This window comes from Pseudorca crassidens, chromosome 5, assembly GCF_039906515.1.
Source record: "Pseudorca crassidens isolate mPseCra1 chromosome 5, mPseCra1.hap1, whole genome shotgun sequence".
Classification (NCBI taxonomy): domain Eukaryota; kingdom Metazoa; phylum Chordata; class Mammalia; order Artiodactyla; family Delphinidae; genus Pseudorca; species Pseudorca crassidens.
Window position 1 is genome coordinate 77295065 of NC_090300.1, and position 21486 is coordinate 77316550.

The 21486-nt window shown below is 47.3% G+C and overlaps 1 protein-coding gene across 2 annotated transcripts; it reads left to right on the top strand.

The window, feature by feature from the left end:
* Nucleotides 1-236: 236 nt before the first annotated feature.
* Nucleotides 237-21434, top strand: PIGZ (phosphatidylinositol glycan anchor biosynthesis class Z). 2 transcript variants are annotated; one of them, XM_067738525.1, is made up of 5 exons: nt 237-536; nt 11780-11938; nt 12991-13093; nt 13858-14066; nt 16081-21434. In XM_067738525.1, the coding sequence occupies exons 4-5, from the start codon at nt 13943-13945 to the stop codon at nt 17646-17648; spliced, it is 1692 nt and encodes a 563-aa protein (XP_067594626.1). In that variant the 5' UTR covers nt 237-536; nt 11780-11938; nt 12991-13093; nt 13858-13942; the 3' UTR covers nt 17649-21434. The 2 variants fall into 2 exon arrangements, with proteins under 2 accessions (XP_067594626.1, XP_067594625.1); XM_067738524.1 differs by lacking the exon at nt 12991-13093.
* The last annotated feature ends 52 nt before the right edge of the window (nt 21435-21486 follow it).

Below are 21486 nucleotides of genomic sequence, written 5' to 3' on the forward strand. Positions count from 1 at the left end.
CTCCCTGACCTGCTCCACCAACAGAGCAGGTCATCTAAGCCGTAGCAAGCCCCACCCACAGAGAACTCAGAAATTTTTCTTTTGAATGACAAAGAAGTATGGCCTAGAAATGTTCTGCTTAATTGCCCCGCGTGCTAAAAAGTCGGCTCACCAGGCGTGGCTCGCCAAGGAGGGGGCTGCTAGGGGGAAGGGCTGGAAGTGGGGGAGGGGAGAGACCAGCCGCTGCCCGGCGTGCCACGGCCCAAGGGCCACCGGGGACCCTCCATCTTCCCCCCACCTCGCTGGAACCGCGAGGGACGCCTTGGGCGGCCCCGCCCGCCGGTGCGCTGGTCTCCAGCCCTCTCCTCCACACCTCCGCCCCTCCTGGCGCACTGCGTGGCTTGCCTAATTCCCTAGACCGGACAGAGGCGGCCGCGCTGAGGACAAGCCACCCGGCTCCAGCCCCTTGTTCGGGCGGCTCTGGACCTACCCCCTGTGCGCGCTCTAGCGGGGCCGGAAGCCGCCAGCGGGTCAGGTGCAGCTCGGAGCAGCGCTCGGTGAGTCGCCCAAGCAGCTCGGGAAGAGTTGATGGGGGTCAAGGGGGAAGGAGGGAAGGTCAGGGAGGAAGGCGATTGTTTCCATTCTTACCTTTGCTAGCTGCCCAGAGACCAGCAGAAGCTAGACTCAGGAGGCAAGCAAGGGACCTTTGGCCTCCACATTTTCGGGGGCAACTTTCCTCAAACCGGGATCCGCCGGCTCTGAGCACTGACCGGCCCCAATCTAGGGGAGACAGGAAGCTCGCAGTTTTCTTGGGAAGGGGAAGGGAGGCTGTGGGTATCCTCCACTTTCGAGCGCTAGCTTTGGACCCAGACAGAGACCTAGACTTGAATCCTCTCCTACTACCGTGTTGTTGGGTGGTTCCGTAACTTTACTGAGCCTCACTTTCCCCGTCTATAAAATGGGAATATAATGCTACCTCCCAGGGTCCCTGTGAAGATGAAGCCAAAAGACGCTGCAAAGTGCTGAGCCCGAAACCTGTGAGCACAGGTCCGCATGTAGCGGAGAAGAATCGCCACTTCCGGTCTCATGGGGTGCCCTTTGGGCCAGGCCTGTCCTCTCGAAAGGTGAGAGGATGGCCTCCCTGACCAGGAGTCACATGGGGGCACAGACAAGAGCCAAAGCCCTGTCACCAAGGCTGCTCCAGGCGACCCTGTGGCGCTCTGGTTGGTGGCTGTCCCAGCCTTTGCGTGGGATGCACGATATGACGAGGACAGTTTTCCTTAAGGAGGACATACCCCACCGTACCTTCTCCCCCGACGCCTTCACCTCGGGAAACTGGGAACCACTGTCGAAATCATTAACACCTGGAAACTCCCTGCTACAGAGCCGAGTTCCCATTTTCCAGGTGGGAACCTCGAGGTCACAGATGGTTAAATGATGTATGCTAGTTAGTGGAAATACCTTACTCTCTTCCACTCTTCCCTATGTATGTTTAATGCCGTGTGTTGCATTCTCTGTTAATCAAAGGATAAACATGGGCCCGTTTGGGTAGCCAGAGAAGGAGGCACCAGGGACACACATAGCAATGCTTCCACGATGGGGCGCCCTGCAGGGTTTACTGCCGCGCTCTGGGTCGAGGTGAGGATGAAATGCAACACCAAACAGGAAAATGGACTCAGGGAAGCCACTCTCACTCTCTGCCCCTGGGATGGACCCCGGAGTTTGGAACAAGACCTTGCCCTTGAGGGACATGGTCCTGGCGCGTTTTGAGCCAGAGAAGACGCCTTTGGCTGCTGCGCAGGGGCCCCCTTCTCCAGCACTTCCTCTCATGCAGTCTTTAAAACCTGCACCGAATACTGACTGGATCCAGAAAAGGGACTGAACCTTGGGCCCGCCGCCCTTTCCCATAAAGCAACGACCCTGCAGTTTTGTCAGGAAGAAGTTTAAGTTTGAAGGTAAAGACGTTCCTTGGACCATGCTCATTCACAGTTGTGTCTCCAGGACACGATGCTACGCACACAGTGGGCGGCAGAGAAATGTGGGCACCAAGAGCCAGCCCTGGCCCTCTGACTCAGCGAGAAAGACAAGTGTCTCTGCCCAACCTTCCCGTCCTCTCGCTCCACTGACAGTGATCTCTTCCCCACCTTCCTTCCCACCCATCCCAACCCGCGCCCGGCGTAGTGGTTTCTGCTTCTCTCTACCCCTGCCACTGAGATGGTCTCTCCCTGCTGCCTGAGCTCTGACATCTCCCGCACTCGAGCGCGCGTGCGCGCGCGCGCTGGATGCCCCTGTCTGTGGTTATCGTCAACCCCTCCCCTGCTCCACAGTCGAATCTCCACAGCCCTGGGCGCTATCCCTTTACGCCAAAGCCTCTCGTTCCCTCGTCCTTGCAGACACCGGAGGATGTGGGATCTGCAGGATTTGGATCCCCGCTGGGCAGCTCAGTGAGCTTATAGGCATAAATGAGCAGGCTTGCATACTGATTGGGTTTAGGTGAGTAGTTGCCCTGCCCCATGCTGTTGGCTCCACCCCCCTAGAACACCCAGCGGGACCACTCCTCCAGCGTGGCCTTAGCCTGGGGAGCCAGACGCTGGTTGAGCAGCGGGGGTCTCCTTCTGAAGAGCTCCCACACTTGTTAAGCTCAATGCCCCGCTACGTTGCCACCTCCTCCAGGGATCCCCGACTCTATCCTTGACCCTAGCCCCGCAGTGGTCCCATGCAGGTGGGCTCAAGGCGCTGAGATGGATACGAATGGCTCCCAGAACTGGGGGTCCTCAGACAGTACAGAGAAGCAATCAGACGGTACCCGTGGTCGGTGCACAGCCCAGTGCAAGGCCTGGCACAGGGTGCTGCCAAAATGGGGTCAGGGAGAGCTTCTTGGGGGTCCAGGCAGTTTGTTTAATCCATCTTCACAACAGCCCTGAAGTAGGTTATACTCATTTTACAGAGAAATTATACATTGGAGTTGAGAGATTAAGTGCTCTTTCACCATGACAGAGCAAGGATTTGAAACCGGGTCTACTCGATGCCAAAGCTTGTCTTAACCTCCATATTATAAGCATATCCCACAAAGGAAGCAGTGTGAGCAAAGAATAGAGGAGGAGACTACAGGAAAACGTACTGTTTCTGGAGCACCAAGCTCTGTACACAAAGGGGTGAGAGTGGAGGCTGGAGAGGATGCTGGGGGCCTTGGAGAGAGCCATGGAAGTCACAGTCAGGAATGTGGACTTGGTCCTGAGGGTGGTGAGTGGCTGACCCCCCACCCCGAGGTTTTATACAGGAAAGAAATGCACTCTCTCTCTGGCTGCGGTTAGGAGGGTGGGTGCAGGTCAGGGGGAGGGAAAGCAGAGAGGTGACTGCCATGTACTCTAGATCTTGCTTCTGGATGTTTTTCTCATTATGCACACACAGAAAATGATTCCTTTTGTATGACACACTGGGGTAATAAAGGAGAGGGCTGCTTGCAGCTAGAAGCAACCAACCCAGGGGCTCCAGCCATCTAAAATCCCTGCACAGCCACCCCTATGGCTGAGGAATCTCAGGCAACATGTACCCCGGTCACAGTGGACCTGGACTTAGGTAGTGACAGTGAAGGATGAACAAGTGCTGGACTCAAAGGATGATTAGGAAGCAAAGTTAGTGTCACATAAAAGGTGTGAAGATGGGGCTTCCCTGGTGGCGCAGTGGTTAAGAATCCACCTGCCAATACAGGGGACACGGGTTGGAGCCCTGGTCCGGGAAGATCCCACATGCTGCGGAGCAACTAAGCCTGTGCGCCACAACTACTGAAGCCCGCACGCCTAGAGCCTGTGCTCCGCAACAAGAGAAGCCACTGTAATGAGAAGCCTGCACACCGCAATGAAGAGTAGCCCCCGCTCGCTGCAACTAGAGAAAGCCCGCGTGCAGCAACGAAGACCCAATGAAGGCAAAATAAATTAATTAATTAAATAAATTTAAAAAATTTTTAAAAAGGCGTGAAGATGGCAGATGACCCCTGGGTCTCTGAACTGAATAATTGGATAAACTAGTTCCCTCACTGCTGCAGAGAACATGGGAGTAGGGCTGGGTCATGGGGAAATGATGCGTTCTTTTCGGCTGCCCCGTGTTAGAGGGAGGTGCAGAAGCCCAACAGGAAGTAGATCAGGGTTCTGGAGTCAAACAGACGGGGTCCAACTCCTACGTTCATTAGCCTACTCATTCAGTTACCTTGAGCAAAAAACTTGATCTCTCTAAACCTATTCTTTCATCTATAAGATAGGGATAAGAATAGAATTATAGGGTTGCGATGAGAGTAAAATGAGATAATGTACTGTGCCTGGGACGCAATAGGTATCTAAAAATGGCAATTCTATTATTGTTTATATTCATTATTATTATCAGTAAATCTGAAGCTCAGAAAAGAAACAATTTATGATGTTGTCAAAAGGAAATTGAAACCATGAGAATAAATAAGATGACCCAAAGAGTGTGGTTGATGAGAAGGGAGCACTGACATTTCAGGAGTGGACAGAGGAAGAGGTGCCTAAGAAGAAATGGTTAGAGAAGAAGGAGGAAAGCCATCAATCAGAGCCTGGCATCATGGCAGCCACACACATGAGGCAGCTACACAGCTGATGCTCTGTCTCGCTTCCTCCTTGCTAACAGAACCTGATGTTGTTAGGGTAAGCCCTCTCCTCTGGATGTCTGTGTGCCTCAAAGGAGGCAGCCCATAGCCCCAGCTCCCCTGCACTGGAAGGCGGATTCTTTACCACTGGACCACCAGGGAAGTCCCAAGTCTTTAAGCCAGTTTGAGTTTATTTTTGTGTATGGTGTGAGGGTTTGTTCTAACTTCATCGACTTACATGAGGCTGTCCCAACTTTCCCAACACCACTTGCTGAAGAGACTGTCTTTTCTCCATTGTATATTCTTGCCTCCTTTTTTGATGGTTAATTAACCACAGGTGTTGGGTTTACTTCTGGGCTCTATTCTGTTCCATTGATCCATATGTCTGTTTTTGTGCCAATACCATGCTGTGTTCACTATTGCAACTTTGTAGTATTCTCTGAAGTCTTGGAGGGTTATGCCTCCAGTTTTGTTCTTTCTCCTCAGGATTGCTGTGGCAATTCTGGGTCTTTTGTGCTTCCATATAAATTTTAGGATTATTTGTTCTGGTTCTGTGAAAAATGTCATGGGTATTTTGATAGGGATCACATTAAATCTGTGGATTGCTTTGGGTAGTATAGAACATGGCTATTTCTTGTGCCAACCTAATATATATATATATAATTGTATGTGCATTGTTAAGTGTGGGATCATTTTTAATCGCATTATTGGCTCCAGGGATTTTTTTCTTTTGGGGGAGGTAGTGCCTAATCATGTGAATTCATGCTGAAAACCTATATGAGGGTAGGCTCATGGATACAGACTCTCAGGGGAGATTGCCCTACCCCAATTCAATTAGCATCAGAATCCAAGAAAGGCAGTTTCCCTGAGAATTTGGACCCTAGAAAAACTTTAGATGTTGGAATTATCAGATCTAGCATATCAAATAAGTACCCTTAATATAATATAGTAAATAAAAGAGAGCCTCGGGCTTCCCTGGTGGCGCAGTGGTTGAGAGTCCGCCTGCTGATGCAGGGGACACAGGTTCGTGCCCCGGTCCGGGAAGATCCCACATGCCACAGAGCGGCTAGGCCCGTGAGCCATGGCTGCTGAGCCTGTGTGTCCGGAGCCTGTGCTCCGCAACAGGAGAGGCCACAACAGTGAGAGGCCCACGTACAGCCAAAAAAAAAAAAAAAAAAAGAGGGAGCCTTGAAAGTATGACAAAAGAGGAAGCAGATGTAGAAAAAAGTCAAACAACTCCTAGAAATGAAAAATCGAAATTTAAAATTCAATAGATAAGTTTAACAGCTGATTAGATACAGCTGAAAGGATGATTAGGGACGTGGAAGATAGAACAGAGGAGAGGCAGAGAGATGGAAAATATAAAATAGAAGTTTAAAAGACATGGAAGATAGACCAAGAAGATGTATCATACATTCAGTCATAATTCTAGAGAGAGAGTAAAGATGAGGGAAGAGGCAATATTTGAAAATATAATGGAGGATTTTGCTTTCTATAGATGACAAAGGACCCTAATCCACAGAGTCAAGGAGCCAAAGAAATTCCGACTATGATTAAAGAAAAATGCACACTCAGAATCATCATAGTAAAACCATAGCACATACTATACTAAATATTAAAACATTAAATAAGGTACTGCATTTTATAACATAATAGAAATCGAGTATAACTTCCAAAGTGTTCGAGAAAAAGGAATGAAGAAAATAAAAACCAGTCCAAAAGAAGGCAAGAAAGGAGAGAGAAACAAAAGATAGGAAGGCATGAAAAAAGAAAACACAGTATAAGATGGAAGAAATAAATATATCAATAATTGCACTAAATTTAAATATTTTGAAATAAAACTGCATTTTAAAGACAAACATTGTCAGACTGGGTAAACAAAATCCAGCTACTTGTTCTTTACAAGAGACATATGAAAGTATAAGTGTACAGAAAGTTTGAAAGTAAAAGGGTGGAAAATGATGTACTAGGTAAATACTAAATAAAAGAAAGGTCATATAGCTATAGGAGACAAAATATTTTAAGGGAAAAAACTTATTAGGGATAAAAAGATAACTGTATAATGATAAAATATTCAATTTTCTAATACGGTATAACAATTTAAAAAAAATAATGATATAGCTTCAAAAATGAGCTGAAATGACAAAATTACATGGAAAATTAGTCAAGACCACTATCTCATGAGCTATTTCAACACACATTTCTGTGATTTTCTGTGAATAAGCAGTAGATAATCATAAAGGACATAAAAGATTTGAGGAACACAATTAACAAGCATGATCTAATGAGCATCTATAGAACTCCATATCCAATAGCTATCCAATATATGGTATTTTCAAGCATCCGTGGAATATCTACAAAACTGGACCATTAAAAATTAAATGCTGGGGGTGAGGGCATGAATAGGCAGAGCACAGAAGTTTTTTAGGGCAGTGAAAATACTCTGTATAATACTATAATGGTGGATACATGTCATTAAACATTTGTCCAAACCCGTATAATGTACAACACCAAGAGTAAACAGTAATGGAAACGGTAGACTTTGGGTGACAATGATGTGTAGATGTAGGTTCATCAGTTGTAACAACTGTACCACTCTGGCAGGGGATATTGATAATGGGAGAGGCTATGCATGTGTAGGGTTTGAGTGTATGTGGGAAAATTCTATACCTTCTTCTCAATTTTGCAATGAACCTAAAACTGCTATAAAAAAAATAAAGTCTTTCTTTTTAATTAATTTTTTTTTTTTTTAATTTATGGCTGTGTAGAGTCTTCGTTGCTGTGCGCAGGCTTTCTCTAGTTGAGCCGGGGCTACTCTTCATCGCGGTGCACGGACTTCTCATTGCAGTGGCTTCTCTTGTTGCGGAGCACGGGCTCTGGTAGTTGCAGCACGTGGGCTCAGTAGTTGTGGAACACAGACTTAGTTGCTCCGTGGCATGTGGGATCTTCCCGGGCCAGGGATCAAACCCATATCCCCTGCATTGGCAGGTGGATTCTTAACCACTGCACCACCAGGGAAGTCCAAAAAATAAAGTCTTAATCAAAAAATCAACTGCTTCAGCCATAAAGCATTAGTCAAGGAAGAAATTACAATGGAATTAGAAAATATTTAGAAACAAGAGCTGATGAAAATATTACATAACAAAACCTGTGGGATGCAGTTAATATAGTATTTAGAGAAATATATAACGTTAAATATTTCTCATAGAAAAGCTCAAAAGTTAAAGTCTCAAAATTAATGAGCTAAATGTCCAATCAAAATAACACCCCAAAAAGTAAAAGGAAGAAAAAAAACTATAGATAAGAAAAAGTTTTTAAAAGAAGATGAACAAAGCCAGAAGTTGATTTTTTTTAAATATTCATAAAATTGACAAAGTTCTGGTGACAATGATCAAGAAACAAAAAAAAGGCACAAGTAACCAATATTAGGAATAGAAATGAGTTAAGAATACAAGCCACAAACTAAAAAAGGATATTTGTCATGCAATAAATATAAAGACTATATAAAGAATTCCTATACGGAGTAAGAAAAAGATAGACAGCCAGTGGTTCAAAAGGAATTCCACAGAAGAAACATTTCACAAATTTTTGAAAAGGTGTTCGGGAATTCCCAGGCAGTCCAGTGGTTAGGACTCTGTGCTTCCACTGCAGGGGGCACAGGTTCATCCCTGGTCGGGGAACTAAGATCCCACATGCCTCGAGGCGCAGCCAAAAAAGGAAAAGGAAAGGTGTTTAACCATATTAGTAATCAAGGAAATGCATGTTAATACCTATGAGAGTCACAAAATCAAAACGTCAGACAATACCAAGTATAAAGTGAGCATATGAAACGGGGGCACTACACTATCTGCTAGCTGGTAGCAACCTTTGGAAAACAGTTGGCCTTATCTGAAGGTAAAAGTGTGCATACCCATATGGATCTTTTGCCTAAAACACCTTTTTTCTTAATCTTACTGAAAATATCTTTGTTTATTTCTGAATTCTTTCTTCCTTTAACTACAGCATTGATTTCTTCATTTTAATTTTAAATACATCCTTCTTATTCTCTTGATAATGGGATTTGACTTTCTCTTTTTGAATGGGCATTTATTCCCTCACCCAGCTTATATTAAACATTTTAGTATCAAGATCCCATTAAAAATTTATTGAGGACCCCAAAGAGCTTTTGTTTATGTGAGCTGTAGCTATTTACCATATTAGAAATTAAAACTGAGAAATTTTTTAAAAAATAAAATAAAAAACTATGCATACCCTATGACTCAGGAATTCCATTTCTAGGTATGTACTTCAGAGAACTCTTGAATACTAATGTTTATAGCAGTTTATTTTATTTTATTTTTTTAACATCTTTATTGGGGTATAATTGCTTTACAATGGTGTGTTAGTTTCTGCTTTATAACAAAGTGAATCAGTCATACATAAACATATGTTCCCGTATCTCTTCCCTCTTGCGTCTCCCTCCCTCCCACCCTCCCTATCCCACCCCTCCAGGCTGTCACAAAGCACCAAGCCAATATCCCTGTGCCATGCGGCTGCTTCCCACTAGCTATCTACCTTACTACGTTTGTTAGTGTGTATATGTCCATGACTCTCTCTCGCCCTGTCACAGCTCACCCTTCCCCCTCCCCATAACCTCAAGTCCGTTCTCTAGGAGGTCTGCGTCTTTATTCCTATAGCAGTTTATTTTTCTTTGTTATGAATAAAAAAGAAAAATCTTGTAACCCCCTGGAGGTGACCTAGCTGATAAACAACAGTAGAAGGGTAAGTAAATAAGCTTCAGTATATTCACCCAGGGGAATACCGTATAGCAATGAAAGGAACTGCAGCTACAGAGAACAATATGGTGAATACCATTATCAGAACACTGGGGGAAAAAAGCAAATCACCAGTGAGTTACATAAAGAATTATCCCATTGATCTAAAATTCAAACAGTTACAAACACTGAATTATTTAGGGTGTGATGGTCAGTTTTTTGTGTCAGTTTGTGTAGGCTAGAGTTCCCAGTTATTCAGTCAAACACTAAGTGTTGCTGTGAAGGTATTTTATAGATGCATGAAAGTCCATAATCACTTGATTTTAGGTAAGGGGGATTATTCTAATAATAATCTGTATGGACCTGTTGTAATCAGTGGAAAGGCCTTCAGAGCAGAGCTAAGGCTTTCCTGAATAAGAAGAAACTCCCACTGTGGACTGCAGCTTCAGCTCCTGCCCAAAAGTTGCAGGCTGCCCTTCCCAGTGACCTACCCTGCAGATTTCGGACTTACCTAGCCAGCCCCACAAATGCATAAGCCAATTCCTTGCAATAAATCTTCTTAATATAGGTCTCCTACTAATTCTCTTTCTCTGACTGACAGATTTTGGTCCTGGAGGTGGTTCTAGAGGAAGAGAATCTTAAGGATAAATTTCCTGAATAGGTCCTGGATTTGCTGGAACTGTTTCTGTAGTCTGATTAGATTTAAAGGCACAAATGACTCTATTTCAAGTGGTAAAGAGGGTACTGGTAGTCCATGGAGTGATGATATTAGAGATATGAAAAATATTGCCATTGGATACTCCAGGCAAGGGTTTGGATGACCTTTGAACTTTTTTTTTTTTTTGGCAATGCCACGAGATTTGTGGGATCTTAGTTCCCCGACTAGGGATTGAACCTAGGCCCTCAGCAGTGAATGCACTGAGTCCTAACTACTGGACCACCAGGGAAATTTCCTGGGTGACCTTCGAACATTTTAATCAAACTAAATAGTATAATGAGATTGGCTGGTGGTTCCTAACTGTGCTGGACAAATTGGGAAAAGAGAAGGATAAGCTCAAGGCTTTAAATTCCCAGCTCAAAATCCTCATAAAATGACCCAAAACCTGGCCGAAAAACAAACCCCATATCTCACTCTGTGAGTGGCTGAATTATAATGCAAATTGAATCCCCAGTCTCAATGGTATCTACTGTTAAAGTGAGGGCACTGATTGCGAAGAGATGGGATACTGAAAGTTGGAATGAGGACAAGTGGGAAGACCCTGAGAGAGATGGGGATGTTGAGTCCCTCAATTCTGGTGAGACTTTTCGAGCAGTAGAAGCAGATTTTCCACTGGCATCTGAGGGGATTAACCCTGCACTGGAAACTGTAATGGCCTCCCCAAAGCAGCTGCTTTGCAAGACAGTGCTGTTTCTCCTCAGGACCCACTCCCGCCCCTCCCTTTGCTTCTAGACCTACAATTAGACTCAAGTCCCAGCATGTCCCTAAAGGTGAAGTGTAAAGCAGGAAGAGGTGTGCTATTCACCAAAAACACTGCATGATTTCCCCAATTTATACAGACAAAGTCAGGGAATATGAGATTGGAATGTTAGAGTGGAGTACTTCTGTTAAGACCTGCTCGTCAGCCCCAGGAAGGTGCAGAGGACACATTTTTCACCACAACACAGAGGAATACTTACAAAGGTGGGAGAGACTATTAATACCAGCAAAGGAGTGATGTCCCTCTCACCCCTGCAGCCTCATCCCACCAAGCCTGGCAGAGAAGAGAAGGGCCAAGACGCACCTTTATCGGTACTTTTCTTAGTTCCTCTGATCAGACCAGCGTGTCATGCACCCAACCCTGAACCAATTAGTGTGGCCAGTGGGATGGGAAATGTTATTTGGCTTAAACAATTCAGGGTCTATACCTGGGTTGGGGATGGGATCAAATCCCAAGCCACATAGCTGAAAATAGGTGATGGGGGTGAAGAGTACAGTTCTGAGTGGGAATTCTGACTACTGTTAACTGGAAAGGGGGAATAGATGGTGGGCACTAAACAGGATGAACTTCCTCTGTTGCTGCAGAAGGAAAATAGTACAGACTAGGACCCAGGCTTGCTATGTACCGACTCACACCAGGGCGGGGCAGGCTGGGTTTCTGTGTTCCCTATCAGTGTAATGGATTTGGTGTTTTAATCTAATCATGTAGTGAAAGTTCCATACTTGAAAAAAAAGTTCTATACTTGAGAAAAGCTTCAAACACATGCATAAATGTATCTTGACAATTGGACTATACCAAATCCTGTTTATTATCGTAGTCAGTAGAAGTGCTGGTTTTGAGGATCTCCTAGTGTTGGAGGAGGTCATAGAGAACATGTGACCCACGAGCTGGACCCCGGCAACTGGAGGCCCCTCACCACCTCCCCATCCTTGGAATGTGTGCTCTGCTTGTCTTCCTCACGCTAGAAGCTGCCCAAGGACACAGCTTTGAGATAGTCATGTGGTGCTGAGACCATCTGGACGTTGTACGTGATGGAGCCCAGTTCAGTCCTCTGTATAAACTTCAGGATTCTGGCAGGCGGGTGTGGAGATCTGTTCATCTTGCAGCCACCCAAGACAAGCTTGGTAAGTAGGTTCTCTTGCTTCTTAAACCTGCCACCTACCAATCTGCAGTGGTTTGCCTCTTTCTTCAGTCTCTCCCTGCCCTTCACCTATGGGGCCAGTTTCAGAAGCTCCCAAGAAGGTTGCAAACTAACACCTAGGTGTCTGGAGCAGCATGGATTATTATTTGTGCCTCAACTAAAAGTAGTAATAGCTTTTAGCTTTGGTCACTTATACATGCAAACTCTGTATACTAAGTGCCCTCCACGCATCAGCTCTTAAATCTCCCTCAACCCTGTGAGCTTGATATTATTATCTGACTTTCCTGATAAGGAATCTGAGGTTTAGGGATATAGGCAGCTTGTCCAAGGTAACACAGCTCCTAATGGCAGAGTTGGAATCTGAACCAGGCCTACAGGACCGCAAAGTTTGTCCTGTATGATGGGTATCGTGCTTTGCCCCTACCCCTATCTCCACCCCACACCCCTGCCCTGTCCTGCTGTATCAAATTGGCTATTAATGAAAAAAATTCAGATTCAACCTTTGCTTCCCAGTGCTAAGTTTGGCCTCATCTTCTCTCTGAAAACTCTAAAAGTCAGGATATTCACTGGCTCTGGAAAAATAGTCTGCACAATTCAGTTGCAAAGTTTGAGCAGAGGCTGAAAAACTTATCTTTTAAACTCTATGAGGTTTTAGTATCAGGAAGCTCCTTGTCATCATCTGCCAGATCCCTGTTCTGTTGCTTCACTTTGTCTTGTCTCCTCTGTTACGACTTGATGTCATACCTGAGAACAATAGCTGTTTATGGTCAAGCTTTAAAATATCAAAGTCAGGAAGTCAGGGAACCATATGTATTTCTGGAGGAGTAACAAACACGTTGTCAGACTTGTTTTTCTATGCACCCGTGATAATTTACTGGTGTTGATACAAAGGTCCATCATGCCGTGGACTCAGATTCCCACTGATCTTTGAGTCAAGGGAGTGAGAACCTCCACCAAGAGGAGTCTGTTTGGGCTGCTTTTACAAGATACCACAGACTGGGTGGCTTTTAAACAACATAACTTTATTTCTCACAGTTCTGGAGGCCGGAAGTCTGAGATCAGGGTGCCAGCATAATGAAGGCCTTCTTCCTGGTTCATAGCCAGCAACTTCTCGCTGTGTCCTCACATGGTGGAAGAGGTGAGGGAGCTCTTTTATAAACGGGTGGTGTCTCTTTTATAAGGACACTAATCCCATTCACGAGGGCTCCACCCTCATGACCTAAGCAGCTCCCAAAGGCCCCACTTCCTGATACCATTAGAATTTCAGAATTAGAATTTCAACATATAAATTTGGGGAGGGGGTGGGCACAAACATTCAAACCACAGCAGTGTTTCCATCACCTTCCAAAAGGTAGGATCCAGGATGTGTGAAAGTTGGAGGGAGTGACTGAAGACCATGGGGTCGAATGTAGTTCGTTTTTGCAAAGAAATGGATGGAATCCATTGAGGTTCCTAAGTTTTCAGAAGTGTAAGAGCCAGGCTGCCATGCTTGCTTGTGAATAGGAGCTGGTGAATAGGATGGGGCTGTGAGACCCAGATTTGGAAGGTACCCTAATCCTACCTGCAAATGTCATATTTAGACACTTAGCAAAATGTCATATTAGGAAAAATATTTAGCAAATGCCATATATAGACACTTAGCAAATATGGTTAGCAAGTAACCAGGTTACTCAACAGAGGTCTCAGTTTCCCCATCTGTAAAATGGAGATAATACGACCCACTGCCCCAGACTGTGGAAAGGATTAATTGAGATATGGATGTAAAGTTCCTGGCATTTAGCAGGTACTTAGTAAATAGCAGCTATTATTACTAACATTTTTATTGTGTATAGACCCATATTGAGTTTGTTCAGGCAATTGAACATATAATTTATAATAACCAACAAATGTTATGCTCCTCAGATGCAGGTCTGTGGAACCAGAATAGCATCTGTAGCAGCTGAAGTCATCCTAGGCTCTTGGCCCTGTGTCCTGGCAGCAATTTGATATGAAGATGGCAGCCAGGGTGCTGTGGGGCAGCCTCAGCCTGCTCCGCCTGGTGTGGTGTCTCCTTCCGCAGACAGGCTACGTGCACCCAGATGAGTTCTTCCAGTCTCCTGAGGTCATGGCAGGTAAAGCTCCCCACGTGTGGTTACAATAAGCTGCAGCAAAGTCTGGTCAAGGAGCTGATTGGCTATTTAGTGCGGAGGGAGAAAAATGTCTGTGCAGATGAGCAGTAAATCCACAAGCCTCTTTGGCATAATAATTTGGGAGTGGGGACTTCGCATCTCCTTCCTGAGTGGTGACATTGACCTTCTAAATGATACCGATGAAATGCCAGCCTCTTTGACATCTTCCTGCTTATAACAACAGTACAGGTCATTCAGAACAAAAGCTATTTTGGGCTTCTCAGTGGAAGGATTTTAGACTTGGGCTTCCCCAGTGATTGGGGAAACTTACACAGGGCTGTAACATAAAATAATAACGAAACTTTTCTTCTGTAGGTTCATGTGATGGCTGAGGGAACCCAGACCTAGAATGCTCACTTTTTAGAACTTAACTTCTAGGTGGTATAGGACACATCATGAAGATGGTTGCTGGAAACCTTGAGGCCTTTCAGATGCTGTGGTCACAAGGCTTCCTCCTCATGGTTCAAGATGGCTGCTTGTGCTCCAGGCATCAGGTCTGACACCAAGTCTTTCCCGCCACCAGAGAAGAGATAGGCATGCCTACATTCTTTAAGGGCATATTTTGAAAGTCACATACTTTTTGCCCATTCCATCCCATTGGTCAGAATGTATCATGTGACCACACGTACCTGCAAATGGAAGCTAAAAAATATAGTGTTTATATCTGACCAAATGCCCAGCTAAAGAGACTAAGGATGAAGGAAGGAATGGATATTGATTGGGAAGATATCAGCTATCTCTGCCACAGGGCTCAACAGGTGGATTTGTTTTTAAAGTTGAAAGGTCCAGTTTATTTTTCCACAACCCCCCCCCCCCGTTTTTTTATAACCTGAGCCAGTAAAAAGCAGCCAGATTGATCTGATCCGAGGTTTTCTGTTTCCCTTTCACCTTCTGACAGAGAGGAAAAAACTGCCAAAAGGCCAGAAGAATAAGGAGAAGCAAAGAGCCTTAGACAACCAGCAGTGTTATCAAATGTGAGATGTTGTAGAGCTTGGAGCTAAGATGCAGAAATTAAGAGTTCATTTTCCTCACCCCCACCCCTTAGAGCTCTGGGACAGTGGGGCACAGAGTCACAGACTAGCCCCAGGCAGCAAGTAATTTTAATTACATGAGTATATTCTTAATTTTAAACATTAAGAATCATAGACAAAACCAGTCGCTTTTGACCATAACCACAGTTGCTTATTCCCTTCCCCCATTCTCACACTGGCTGTCCTGGCTAACAGTCATAATCACGGAGATGCGTTTTTGACTCTGACTTTGGAGACTTTAGAACTCAAGGAGAGGAATGGGGCCTCCCCCTGCTCCTCCTCATACATCCTGTCCAGGACACACTGTTACCTCACTTCCCAGGTGTGGGCTGTGTAACGAACCATCACAGACCTAGCAGCTTAAAACCAGCAGCTCACAGTTCTGTAAATCAGAAGAAGTCCAGCCTGGGCTCTCTGGTCAGGGTATCATAGTATGGGCTGGGCTGGGTTCTTGTCTGGAAGCTCTGGGAGAAAATCTGCTTCCAAGACGATTCTTGCTGTTGAACACATTTAGTTCATTGAGGCTATGGAACTAAAGCCCCATTTCCTTGCTCGCTGTAAGCCACGGGCTGCTCTCAGCTCCCAGAGGCCACCCACATTCCTTGCCAACTGCCCCTTCCACCTTTCAACCAGCAAATCCTTTCACCTCTGATGTCCTCTTCTGCCACCAGCTGGAGAAAAGTCTCTGATTTACAGGGCTCATGTGATTTTTGTCACACACATCTGGGTGATCTCTGTATCTTAGGGTCAGCTGACCCCTGTGACGTAACCTAATCACAGGAGTGAACTCTGTCATCTTCCCAGTCCCAGGGATTATGTCCGGCATGTACACCAGGGGGCTGGAAAATCTTGGGGGCCATCCTAGGATTTTGTCCGTAATATCCTCTGCGCTGGGACCTGGCTCACCTCTCCTTCTCTCTCTGCAGAGGACGTCCTGGGCATAAAGGCCGCGCGGCCCTGGGAATTTCACCCCAGCAGCCCCTGCCGTACAGTGGTCTTCCCACTGCTGACCTCTGGCTCCGCCTTCTGGCTGCTCAGGCTCTGGGAAGAGTGGGGGCCATGGCCTGGCCCGGTGAGCGGCTATGCGCTGCTGGTCGGGCCCCGCCTCCTCCTCGCTTCCCTCTCCTTTGCCCTGGACTTGGCCGTGTACCACCTAGCCCCACGCTGGGGGGCGGAGCGCTGGAACGCCCTGGTCCTGCTGTCTGGTTCCTACGTCACCTTGGTCTTCTACACAAGGACCTTCTCCAATGCCATTGAGGGGCTGCTCTTTGCGTGGCTGCTGGTACTGGTATCCCCCCGTGTAGCTGGGAGCTGCACTCCCAAGAAGCCTGCTCCAGGCCCGTCGTGGCACAGTTGGCTTCTTGGGGGTGTCATGGCTGCTGGCTTCTTCAACCGGCCCACCTTTCTGGCCTTTGCTCTGGTCCCCCTCTTCCTCTGGGGTACTTATGGAGCCACAAACCCCAGCTTCAAGTCGCTGACCAAGGAAGCCCTGGTGCTGCTCCCAGGGGCGACCCTCACAGCAGTGGGGTTTGTGGCTGTGGACAGCTGCTATTTCTCCAGTCCATCTAGACCCAGTACCCTTGTCCTTACACCTGCCAACTTCTTGTACTACAACCTGGATCCCGTAAACCTGGCGAGGCATGGCACACACATGCGGCTCACTCACCTGGCAGTCAATGGCTTCCTGCTCTTTGGGGTGCTGCATGCCCACGCCCTGCAGGCCGCGTGGCAACAGCTGCGAGCCTGCCTCCAGGCCTTCACACAGATGGGCTTCCCAAGAGCACTGGCTGCCCGGAGCCTGCAGTCCAGCCCCAGGTCTCACCTCCTGCTCCTCTACTTCATGCCCCTGGCCCTGCTGTCTGCCTTTAGCCACCAGGAGGCTCGGTTCCTAATCCCCCTCCTGGTCCCCCTCGTCCTGCTTTGTAGTCTACAGACCCAACTGGCACCCTGCAAGGGCACCCTGATCCTCTTCAATGCCCTGGGTGCCCTCTTCTTCGGCTGCCTGCACCAGGGGGGCCTAGTGCCTGGCCTGGGGCACCTGGAGCAGGTGGTTCGCGCTCCTGCGCTCCCACAGGTACCCACCCACTACACACTCCTATTCACCCACACCTACATGCCCCCCCGGCACCTCCTGCACCTCCCGGGCCTCGGCTCGCCCGTGGAGGTGGTGGACATGGGCGGGGCTGAGGACCAGCTCCTGTGCCAAGCCCTCGGCAACCTCACCAGACGACCAGCCTGCCATGTGGCTGGTGGGCCATGGCTCTGCCGCCTTTTTGTGGTGACCCCTGGCACCACCAGGTCTGCCATGAAGAAGTGCAGCTTCCCCCTCAAGAGTGAGACACTCATCTTTCCCCACTTGACTCTGGAGGACCCACCGGCCCTGTCCTCCCTGCTGAGTGGGGCTTGGAGGTACCATCTCAGCCTTCACATCCTGGAGCTGGGGGAGAAGCCTGACAATATGACAGAAAAGCCCCTGCCCAAGACTCAGCCATAGGTGAAGGTGCTGCTCCACCTTCTAGGTAGAGAGCTGGGCTGGGACAGAGCCCTGACTCTCTTCCTTCCCTTTCCCTTCCAGAATCCCCACCTCTCCTGTGCACAGCTTTTGACTGCTCCACCTTCTGGGTAAACTGACACCCATCTTCCCTCAAAAACCAAAGATCTGACCAGTCACAGTCCTGATGCCAAGGTCCCCAAAGAACCTGGTGAAATCAATGACGCAAAATGCCTGTTCCTGCCCTATTCCTTCCAGCCACTGTGATGTTTTTTAAACATATAAATAGCACCTGATTGTGAAAGGAGACAACAATCTCCTAATGACTTGCCTGAATGACTCGCCCCAAACCTTCCAGGATGCCTTACCTCTTGCTGTCATGACAACCCTTTGGCTTCCTAGATACCTGGAAGGAGGCAGTGTAGTGATGTAGAAAGAGCAGGTAGCTCATATTCAGAGGAGTTAGTTCTCGTCCCTGGTCTGCTACACACTGGCTATGTAATCTTAAGAGAGCCCCTTCCCCTCACCCAGCCTCAGTTTTCCAGTCTGTACAATGGATCAGAAGGTCTCTGAGGTGTCTGCCAGCTAACACTGTGTCATTCCTGGGTCTGCAGCACATGTTCCCTGGCCAGACAGGCATGTCTCTCCCAAAGCTCTGTAAGCATAGAAGTGGGTGTGGCATATTTAATGGCACTTCAGGGCCTACCTACCGTCTCAGTGCTTGGTTATTACCAAAAAAAGTAGTTCTGGAACTTTTCTGCCCACCCACTCTCTTACTCCTGTCCCTGAGAGAGGTGATGGAACGTTTCTGCATCTCACCCTTGAGGGATCAAGCCCAGATGTTCTCCCTTCTCAGTTGGCCCCAGTGGGAATGGAGATAGAAGGCTCAGTCAGTATCTGGTGGCACTTGAGCACAAAACCTTAAATGTGGTCTGGTCACTCTCCAAGCTCAAAGCTTCTGTCTGGATCCCCTTCACAGGACGGAGAGCAGACCCCGGGCCAAACCCACACCTGCCGCCCTGGTGGAAGCCATCAGACCGGGGCGTGTTGCTCCTCACAACACAGGGCGCCCCCGCCCGGTCCGCTGGGAATATGAGGGGCTGTGGCACTAAGCTTGTCCTCGTTCTCCCTCCTCACGCCCCTGCCATCTCGTGAGAACAAGAAGCACCCAGGCCACTGAGAGCTGTATGCTGGAGGAGCACAGAGCAGGCGGCCAAACCTACACAACCGACCAAACCTGAGCGCTTTTCTAGTCCCGCCTTCTGCTGGCTAAAGCCTCGGGTCATCTTAAAGCTCCACCCACCGCAGGCAAGCTGCTCTGTGGCTGCTGCTGGGTCCTAGTGCCACACTTTGCTCAGGACTCCAACCCCAAGGGAGAGAAAAGTCAGTGCCATGCTAGTAAATGTTTAGCAACCCGTTCTCTAAGGGCAAACTAGCCCCCATTTGTAGTGTTTTCTGACTTGTGTGGTGTAAATACTCTTACCGTGGCTGATTTCAAACTACTAAAATGATGTTACTCAACTTGGGAGGAGATGCCAAGGATCTCTCTCCTGAGCTGGCTGTTCAGCTGGCTGTTCGGATATTTCCCTCTTTAAAACTCTACAGTACCTGTTCATGACAGTTCACTGTTGTTTTGGTTGGTTTGTTACGAACTTCAGATTGGTCTTCCTACCTGTACTGCTTAGCATCATCTCTGGCACCCGACAGCACTTATTTACTTTGCAGCCAAAGATGGCTTTTCTGCCCAACAGATAAAACCAAATGCCACCTTGAGACACCCCAGATTCAAAGGTCCCAAATTCCTCTGGGCTTCTCTTCCCCAGTTGGGTTCACAACCTCAGAATTCCCTGGAGGAGCTGTTGGTGTAGCAGTCCGTGTAGACTGTAGTGATATGACCTGTAACAAATTTGTCTGTAAAGTGTTGGTATCTAGATTTGTGTGGCACCAAGGGGTGATTTGGAATTGTCCTGCAGGATAGTGGAGTGAGTTACTTCCCTGCTTCACTTTCTGACAAAGCTCAGAAGAGCCTGAAAGGTATGTTGGGAGATTGTTGTCACTGGGGATGGTGGGAAGAATTTGGTCTGCTTCTTTAGTAATAGGGTACCTGGTGGGATGACAAGCCACTGACTACGAACACTGGAGGCTTCTCCAACAAAGCGGGAAGGCATCCAAATCTCCTCTAGCTGGAGCAGAAAGGACCCAGTTCTCTCTCTCTGCTCTCAGGCTCCTTTTACAAAAACGGAGGGAAATTAGTTCCTTCACACTTCTTCCACAAAAAATAAACTGCCTTCATTTCTTGCTTTCCTTCCTTTCTTACCAAGTGGCCAGCTTGTCCAGAAGCTTCATTGCTTCCTGCACTTCCTTTTTGTCTCTGCTAGTCTAGAAAAAGACCCAACTGTGAGTGTGCTTGTTTATGTGGAGGGTAAGGGATTGGGCTGGGGACGGCTAACATTCTGCTCCTCTGATATTCAGATCCAGAGACCAAGGAGTGGGATTGAAACCAATGAGGCAAACAAGGCAGTAGAATGAACAAGCTCCTCTGGCTCCTCACTGCCAAGGTCAAAGGAGAGTCCAGTGAGTTGCCTCTGGTCTGGGAGAGGGAGGACAGGAGGGTAGGATGCCAAATTAGAACTCTGTCATTAGGAGAGTGGGACACTGGCCTCAGAGAGGATTAAATAGAAGCCCCTCTGATGGGAAGACTGGAGGATGGAATGTCAAATCAGAACTTTGACCATTAGGAAAGTGGAGGACAGGCTGCTTTTGCTTCTCCACCCTATCGAGTGACTATCAGAATGCCAGAGTACAAACTGGTCACCAGCCTAAAAGCTTCTTGGGCTTCGAGCTTTCTAGATTGCAAGATGAACTGTGTAGCCTGATTACAGACAATCAATGCATACAATGGATTTCCTAATCGTGGGTTTGTTAGCTGGAGCATAGCCTTTAGAGTGCATCCCAGACCCTCTAAAATAGGGACAAGGAATCCAGGTAGCTTGTTCCATGGTAGGCAGTTGTCCTAACACCCAGTGATGATAGTGGTTGGTGGCAGGGAAGGGAGGCTTTGAAGGTCAGGGTAAATGTGATTAGGGATGTGGGCCCTGGAGTCAAACACCTGTATTCACATTCCACTCTGTAAGGCCTTGGGCAACTTAAGTAGCCTTATACTTCCTCATATGAAAGTTGTCTTAAGGAGTGAGATAACCCACACAGCGTGCAGTTAGCAAGTGCCCAGTACAGAGTAAGTACTCAATATGTGCTAACTACTATTACCATAGGCCTACAAGTCCCCAGGAATCCTAAATCCACCTTGCCAGAGAAGTAGGGAGCTCACACTGAAACCATGGGTAATAAGTCAATCCATTTCACCTGCCTTCACTAATCAAGGTCATTTTAAGACTCACAAGGCCTCCAAGCAGCACAAAGCCTAAACAATAAGATGTTTGATGGAGTTGTTTTCCAGGAATTTGCAGTTGGCTGTGTCTAGTTCAAGCTCTGGGCATGCTCCTGACCTTTTGACATCAGAGGGCCGAAAACTCCACCGGCAGAGGCAGGTGGTGCTAAAGCCTCCATTTTTCAAGCTGCAGATGCATGTGGCTTAGTTACACCTGTGCAGAACTACAATTATCACACCTTTCTCCAATCACCTTTCCCCACGCTCCCCACGTCTCAGGCCGCCCTGCTTCTTTATTCTTTATCCCCAAAATACCCGAAGCCCCTTGCCTTGGGGAAGACGGATCTGAGACTAGTTCTCCTCCTCCTTTAGCTGCCTTGAGCGTTAACCCTCTCTTTGCTGCAAACCTCTGCATCTCAGCGTTTGGCTTTCTACGCATGGGGCAAAAGAACC